At 44.5% G+C, this 8940-nt stretch overlaps 1 protein-coding gene across 3 annotated transcripts in view; it reads right to left on the bottom strand.

The window, feature by feature from the left end:
* The window catches only part of LOC125416224 (palmitoyltransferase ZDHHC11-like), a 32619-nt gene that overhangs the window by 2458 nt on the left and 21221 nt on the right, over positions 1 to 8940 (bottom strand). For all 3 annotated transcript variants that reach the window (XM_048459080.3, XM_048459070.3, XM_048459088.3), the window contains 2 exons: positions 5257 to 5369; positions 2780 to 2820 (listed from right to left, as the gene is read on the bottom strand). In XM_048459080.3, coding sequence (XP_048315037.1) covers positions 2780 to 2820; positions 5257 to 5369 — 154 coding nt within the window. The remainder of the gene's footprint in view (positions 1 to 2779; positions 2821 to 5256; positions 5370 to 8940) is intronic.

Below are 8940 nucleotides of genomic sequence, written 5' to 3'. Positions count from 1 at the left end.
TACCTGCCTGGGCTTGTCATTTCTTTGTCTTTTCTTCATTACTTCACCACCCCAGTTAGGTGCAAGTCCCTGTAGCCATGCTGGATGTGGCACTAAAGGACAGGTAGTCTTATACTGACCATTACATTTTGAGAGTTGTGACTATGCCCTGTGTTCTGTCACATGCACACACACTGACCTTTCCAATACAAGGCTAATTCATCATTATTATGGAAAAAATACTATAAAGTAAAAATAGTATTTCAGATATGAGGCATGTGTATACCCAAAGATGAAGTTTTTTGTATTCACAAAATCATGGTTCTTCTTTTAACAATGTTGAAAATATGCGTGGAGTTTAAAAAGTGGGCTCCAAGAGTGAGATGTATGATTTCAGTCTGGTTTAACAAAGGGTTGGATATCTGATGAAGAAGAACTCCAAGAAAAACCTTGGAAATGCCAGCAGTGGCTCTTGATAGGCAGGAGACTTAGGTAAGGGAACTAGTTTTATTTATAAAATTCTGCAATTTCCAATAATTTTCTATAATGTGCATCTATTTGGTAATAAGAAACAAAATGAAGTGGTTTTGGGTTTGGAGTGGAGCTATAGTCAATGGCCACAGTTAGGTTTTGCCAGCCTTTCAGGAAGAGGAGAGAGAGAGAAAGAAAGAGAGACAGATAGACAGAGAAACCACTCTGGAGGTCTGCTTAAAAGATTAGACAACATTTCAAACCAACATTCACAATTATTTGGTTACACAATAGTACTGCCAATCAAGTTTCTAAGAGAGCCAATTTAGACCAAAATATTAGTTCTTTAAGAGAAAATGATTTTGTGGGTTTTTTTCAAAAGAAGCTATTCTCACAGACCAACAGATGATAAAAAAGAAAAACTAAAGCAATTCTCAGTATTTGCATGAATGAAGTGTGAACCTTCAGCTATGTTTTTAGGCCCTGCAGTGCCTCTGACCCTGAACTGCAGGGAGGAAGGAGGTGCATGGAAAACTTCTGTAAGGTATAATAAGTTCCTGGGCACAGAGGGCAGAGAGGGACCACAGGGCCAGCCTATTCCTCACCCTGTAGAGATGGGCCTCTGGGGTCTTCACTATTCCTCTCCGGACAAACACCAGCTTTTCCTTAAGAGAATGAGAGGATCTACTGATGATTCTCAGAGAATCACGGAGAATGTATCGTCTCTCCACTAGACATGAGTAGAGATTCTCTCTTTCGTCTCCTATTTTGTCCCTACCTCTGGCCTGCCATCTCTTGGTACCTTTCATGGAGAGGTCATGGCTTTCTGCTCAGAAGAATAGCCTCCTGTGCTCATGACAGAGTCCCCTGAGGTTTGGGCTGCAGGGAAGCAGCTAAAGAAGCCACGATGCAGATCTAAGGCTACCCTGTGCAGGCCACTAACCTGTGAGGACCCGGAGTAGCTGCTTGTAGCCTGCTCAGTAGACATGGTAACCTCCAGTGTCCTGGCTGGGGGACCATGACTGAGGACTGGTTAGGGGTATGCATCTGTGTGTCTATCTGAGGAGGCTTCAGTGAATGTCTAATTATTTTTCCTTTAATTTGTACTAATAGATCCTAGAAATGAGGTGAGAGAAATGAGAGAGTAAAAGTGCACCATCCATAAAGCTGGAAAGGACTTTGTATGGTAACTCCTCAAAGTACACATGCATTTGTGCTTACGGTGTAATAAGGAATGCACAACAGAAAACCAAGGTGGAACAGTCAGTTAGTGTGAGTAACCATGCCTCTGTTACAGTTTTTCTTGGCTAAACAAAAAAAAATTCATGAGAACAGAGAACACTATGAAGTGTGTGTCTACCCTCTGTGTTAGGGTCGATTTCTGCCTTGTGGTTCTGTGGCGTGTGCTTTGCTTTCAGGCAGAACTGTCACTAGGGAGCATACTTACTCAATATATCCTTGACTCAAGATTGAATTCAATGACAAGCTCTGACTCTCAGGATCTTAAAATCTAAGCCAAACACTGTTAGAGACTGACACATCTGCCCACGTGGCTATACATGGATGTAGAAAATAAACAAACAGAGCTGGGGAAACAGCTGAGCGGGCAAAGCTATTGCCCTGCAAACAGGAGGGTATGGATTTCATTCCTAGCACCCATGTAAAAAGCTGGATGTGGAAACACATGACTGTCATCCAAGCACTGGGGGAGCAGAGGTGAAAGATTCCTGGAGCTCACCGGCCTGCCAATCTATCTAAGTCAGAAAGCATCTGATGGGGCGGGGCTGGGGGAAGTAGAGAGACAAAGATAGAAATAGAGATGCTGGGTCTCAAAAAATAAAATGGAAAGCAGCCAAGGAAGACGTCAACCTTTGGCCTCCACACACATATGCACACACACACAAAGAGAAGGAGCAGCCTTATTTTATGCATTAATACAACTGCTAAGCAGGTTTCTCAGTGTGTACAGCTACATAAACAGCTAGGAATGTCAGTAAGTTAAGGGGAACAACTCTACTTTATACTGTGCCATTCCATCATTTCAAACATCACATCACAAATAAACTACTTTCTAAAGCCCTTTGAGATAAGAAGTTAAAGCCGTTTAATTTTAACGCAGATGGGGAGGCGCTTGGTCCTGCCCCAACTTAATGTGTCAGACTTTGTTGACTTCCCATGGGAGCCATTACCCACTGGGAGGAGTAGATGGGGTTTGGGCTGGGGAGAAGGTGTGGGGAACAGGAGGAGGGATGGGAGAACGGTGGATGTAATGTAAAATGAAATTAAAATAATAATAATAATAATGTACCACCACGATGCTACCACTCACCTCGGTGAGCACTGAGACCAGTTCAAGTTGCTATTCTTTTCCTGCAGAGCAAATGAAAATGTACGAGTGAGACAAGAAGCTACTTATGGTAGGCTGCCTGCCTGCAGCTCACAACTAGACTCTATCTTCAGTTTCGAGCGACAGCACCTGGGAAGGTCCCTTCTTCCTTAGAACCATTTTTATTGCACATGTTTTCTTTTCTCCATGGCTGGGTGGGAGAGGGCCTGACAGCTGGCCAGGTGGTGATATTTATGCAGTTTTCTGGGGGACCGTTTACTGTTTTCACCACTGGGGAGTCTATATTTCCTTTTCACCTTTTTTTCCATGGGAAGAGCTTTCTGGTCCCTCTGCCTGGTCTCTAACACGGGTACCGTAAGATATTTTGGTGGAGGTTTGCTGGTGGGTGTGTGGGTATTTGATCATAGTCTTATCAAACGATGTCTACCAGTTTCCATGGGCTTCCTGGTCATCTCTGTTCTCCTTGCAAAGGGTTTGATCAGATTTAGGGCCATTTCATTAGAAAGCTTTTAGTACATTTGGTATGTGTGTTGTTTAGAAACACCTTGACAATGGCTTGCATTTCATTTTCTTAATGACAATCCTCAAAAATAAAATTTTATATTTCATAAATTACCATTGTATCATGTATATCTAGACGTTGATGCCACTGTTATTTTAGCAGTAATTGCTGAGTTCAGCATCACAAAGACTTTGCTTTCTTTAGAAATTTATAATTTGGTTCTCAAACTTAGACCTATAGTTGGCTTTGAATTTTCTGCAGAGATAAAGAAAAACTCATAAAGCTTTTCAGTCTTGGGCATATTCCGCTCATGGCCATCCAGGGAAGCCACACTTCACCCGAGCTATCCTTGCTTTCTTTGTTCAGCACAAGCTGATCAGAAACGAAAGGTATAATTCTGAGTCTTTATTCCATTCATTTGGTGTAAGGCTGTCAAAAGGCTGTTAAGGTGCTAGTTTACACATTTTTAAGGATTATGTTGTCTATAAACACTGTGTGCCTTAAGCCAGCATTGCACTGATGTCCAAGGTGGTGAGAATGGGTGTCCTTGTCTGTTCCCAGCTGTGGGAAGGGGGAGGTCACTTTTTCACCATCAAAGTGACAGACTAACAAGCTCTTCATGATTTTTATTTTATTCTCAGACTGTGGGTATTTTTTTAAAAACTGGAAATAGGGTTTTAACAGAGTCTATATGTATCTTCTGTATGGGCTGATATAATTATAAAGGTTCTTGACCCTTATTCTAATTGTATTTTATAACAATAATTAATTTACAGGTGTTAAACAAATGCATTTCTAGAATACGCATCACTTGTACATATATACACTCGGTGTACAGCCAATCCTATGTATTCCTTTACCATATGTTTTGGTCTGATAATGTTTTATGAGTTTTGCTTGTATTTACAGAATATCTTTGGCTCACTATAAGCTTCTCTTGTGCTGATATTTTCTGGCTTGAATATCAAGTTAATCCTGGTGTCGCCCAATAGGTTACTCCCTCCTCTGTGAGCTGAGTTTATGCGCAACTACTTTCTTCTTCCTCCTCCTCCTCTTTTTTTATTGAGAATTTCATACAATATGTTTTGATCAAAATTTTCTTCTTTCCCAGCTCCTCTCAGATTCCCCTCAACTTCATGTTCTTTCTCTCTCTTAAAAACTAAACAAAAACAAAATCAGAAGAAGACACACACACACACAAATTAAGTCTGATTTGTGTTGGGTCACTACTGCTGAGAATGAAGCCTGACCTGGAGTGTGACTAAGTCACAGATACTGCACCACACACCACACAGACAAACACATAACACATTTCACACAATCACACCACACACCAGGCACTAGACACATCACACAAACATACCAACACCTCACACACTATACACCATATAGATACACCATACAAATTTACCGACACCTCACATACCATACACCCCACACATCACACAGGCATACCACATACTATACACATCACATGTCACACAAACACAACTCATAGACACAGACATACCACATACCACACAGGTGCATCACATACAACATATAGACATACCCCATAATGTACTATATGCTACATAACACACTACACAAAAACATCACACACCATAGACATACATCACATATTACACACACAACATATATACATTATATACCATGCACAGACATACACATCATAATTGACACAACCAAACTACACTTAGACCATGCGCTACATACATTACATACCACACAGAAACAGATACCATACATGAGCACACATGTACATATACATTATACACTAAGCACTCTTATATATACTTATATATGTACACAGACACTCTACATACCACACACCTCCAGTGAGTCTTAGGACAGTATCAACAGTGAAACCCGGGACAAAGCTGGGATCCTTGTATAGGGTACACCCCCATATTGGCCTCAGCCCTTCCATGAGCACAACACAGAAGAACAAGCACACCTGGGAAAGGTTCCCCTTTTTCCGTAGAGGTATCTCTTTCTTTTCTGCTGAATGTAAATTCCTCTGGAATCGGGGCTGCATCATGTAGTCAAATGTGCTCAGGTTCTTGGCAACTGCAAAGGGAAGGGGCAGGAAAGGACAGGGTTATCCAGCAGCCACGCACAATGTCAATCAGCCTTGTCAGGGAGTGACTGCCCTGCTTTGCATGTCCCGAGACCAGGAGGAGGACCAGGTAAGTCAGACCAGACAAGCTATGATCTACACATTTTATGAATGACAGGACCTGACTGTTTTCTGCTGCCCAAGGCAAACCTCTAATTAAGCTCAGAGGTAGGGTGTCCCAGAGGAGCTGAGCTGTGGCATTTCTCATGGGTGCCCTACTTTGCATCATGATAGACGACTCCAGACCTTCCTGGGATGGCTTCCGGAGGCCAGGCTCAGGAAAGACTAGTCTGTTCAAGGGTCCTGGAAGTCCTTCATCTTCAGGGTGATTGAAGTCCTATTGGTAGGAATACTGGATCCCTGAGCTGACCTTGTCAGCTGCCTACCCACCCTATGCCTGCTTCCCCCTACCCTGAGCCACCCTATGCCTGCTTCCCCCCACCCCATGCAGTCACCTCGCCCTAGATGCTCTGCCTCAGAGAACACAGGGGTACCAACAAATCTGAGGCATGGCAAGCAACCCCAGCCCAGGCTGAGACTTTGACAACCATACCTAGCAGAAGTAATATGGTTTACTGCAAGAAGACCAGATGTGATTTTGAGAAAAGAGCAGTAAATGCCTATTCCTGGCCTGTGCTTCTAGGGAGGGGTCTGAATTTTCAAAACCAACATACACGAGCAGATGGTTTGCAAGAATTTCTGAGGAGCTACAGGGCCACACGATGACCCTATCTGTAGCTCAAGTAGCAGATGGGGTAGGCTGCCACAACCCCAGAGGTCCTCCAGAACTTGACTTTGCATTGTTTGAGTGATGAATCTCCCTAGGCCCAGTCAGTTGCGAGCCAGCTTCTAGCACCTATGTCAGAGTAAGCCTGTGGACCTGCACTTGCTACATCTAATTAAAATAGTCCTTTCTAAGGGTTATGTAAATGCCACTCAGACCACCTGATGAGCATATCCAAAGCTGAGTAATGTCCTTTTAGATCCTTTAGGGTGAACAGGCACCGGCAGCTCACTCTGGCGTTGTATGAATCCTGCCCTTTCTCTACTGGGTTCAACACATTATTCCCCCCACCCCTCGTGACCACACACACCCTCATCCCTCCATTGCAGGCACTTCAGCTTCCCACACTTGCTGGGTATTGGGCCCTTGAATCTCTAGCCTGTATTCAAAGTGGTGCCAGGTAGAGGGCAGTCCACATGGGGCTCGTGCCTTGAGATCCAGTCCTTGAGTGTGGGCTAGATCTATAGACTGAGCTCTCACAGTCTTGTGCATGGCCAGGATACTCTGATGACCTGCTCCTTCTATGAAGCCGGTCACTGTTGTGAGACAGTGCAGTCCTCCCAAGAAGAATCAGAGCAAGGTGGCAGGCTAGAGATTTAGAGGAGCTACACCCTCCAGTCGCCCTGCAGGGAGCTCAGAAGAAAAATCTTATGGTGGCGCTGTGACCACAAAGTCAAAGTGAATGTCCCGAACAGAGGACTCAGCTGATCTGAGTTTGCCTTGGCCCTACAGTGATGAGTGAGTGCTACGGTTTGTGGCAGTCTTACTAACATATAACAATCGCCAACACGTCCTGGAAATATTTAATGCCTCAATGCCCCAGACTCAAGATGTTCAGCCTGACTCCAGTTCTTCCCTCTCAGAGAAACACTTTCCAATCTCTTCATAGTGAACAGCCCTATCCTTAGAATAACTCCAGCTCTGGCCGCCACGGCTTCTACCCTGCCCTGCTTTCAGCCCACTGAGCCCATCCTGGGTGTCATAAGTAACAGTGGTGACAGCAGCTCACAGTGACTGGCTGCTCCTAACTTGCTCTCCAGGGTGTTGTACAACAGATTAGTATCAAACACAGTACACTTGGACACTTTTGAAGCATGACTTAGGAACCAATTCTGTGTATGTCCCTTCCCCGAACAGGAAAGACAGGCCTCTCTCAGCAACACCTTCTCTCAAAGGTTATAAAAGGAAGCATTCCATTCTTCAGGAAGAACAGCACCGTGACCCTCTATGAATCCCCTACATACCAAATAAGAAACAGTGCAGGCATACTGCAACTCACAACAGGTTTAAAAAAAAAAAAAAAGTCAACCCATATCAGCAGCTACAAGAACAGAAGTCTAAATCTGTGGCCACACCACACACATTTCCAGTCAATTCACAGGCCTTTGGCTTCAGAACAGCTGATCAATGCGATTACCTTGGACATCACATACCCTGGTTACATTTCTAGGGAGGAGAGCTGAACAACCAGATGAAGTCCTAGTCAGTGTTCTGGGAGAGAAAATCAGCTCACTTCGGGTACTTGAGCATCACTTCACAGCAAGAGGGCTGAGTAGTATTCTCTTGGCCCCTGCCACCTTCCCCATGCTGGTATTACCAGTATAACAACCTTTCCTGAGAGCCTGAGTTCTGTGAACAAGTCATTTCCAGTTGAAGCATCTTGGGGACAAAAGCTAGAAGGTGGTCAGTCTCTTACACCTTGAAGCTGGAAGTGCTGCCAAGAAGCAGAAGAAGGCAGATGTGGTGGTGCACACCTTTACTCCCAGCATTCTGGAGAGGCAGGCGGTTCTCTGTGAGTTCTAGGCCAGCCAGGTCTACATAGTGAGTTCCAGGCCAGCCAAGGATGTCTCAAAATAAAAAAGTGAAGGAATTCCAGGTTAGAGAAGTCACCTCACAGACTAAGTTGTCCTGGGAGTCAAGTCAGGGATGCCATAGCAGAAGTTCCTGTCTGTGCACTGGGCCTTCCTCTCAGTATATGTAGGCTCAGTGTGAGCCTTAGAGATTCAGTCAGGACTCTCTCTACTATGCTTTTCTCTTTATCTGTGAGTTTTGCCTGCATTGAGTCCTTGGTTCATGTGTCTGGGGTCTACATTCACAGAGTCAGGCAACCATACTGTGGACAGTTACTGGACATCATTGCACTTGGGTCATGGGAGGCCTCCTCACTCTTTCTGGTCCTGACAAAAGTTGCTATAATGTATCTTTGTTCATGAAGCTTTCTTGAGAGGGGAGAAATGGTGGTAGAAGATGAGAGAGCTGGGAACCGTCCTGGCTAAATCTTTGAACCCGCACTCCTTGGGAAGCATGTGACTCTTCTATGGTTCTATGAATGCCAAGGACATACCACTCCTGACACCAGTGAAGCATGCCACATCTAGGGCCCCCACAAGTTCTGGGTGAGTCTTTGAGATTCATTAAGATTCAATAGGCTGTTCTAAATGAACACTAGGGAATGCACCCAGACTGTCTGGCTTCCTGAGTGTGTTGAATGAAGGAGTAAGGCGGGTGCAGGTTTTAAGCTCTAAAGCTTTAGCTTTGGTGGTTTCATGTGTGGACTAGACTGTGCGGTCCCAGAGCCTAATCTTAAAGAGTTTTTATAGGAGAGTACAGACAGGAACAGCGGACGGCCCCTGAGTCCTTGCTGCTGAGTGTCTCATTCATGGCAGAGGTGGGACAAAGCAGCCCATGGTGCCTGGCATATTCCAGGGGACACAATCCCTTCTAGTGGCCTTCTGTGG

The sequence above is a fragment of the Myodes glareolus genome, chromosome 15 (assembly GCF_982192425.1).
Source record: "Myodes glareolus chromosome 15, mMyoGla1.1, whole genome shotgun sequence".
Classification (NCBI taxonomy): Eukaryota; Metazoa; Chordata; class Mammalia; order Rodentia; family Cricetidae; genus Myodes; species Myodes glareolus.
Note: the sequence above shows the minus strand (reverse complement) of the source record. Positions and strands in the feature narration are given on the sequence as shown.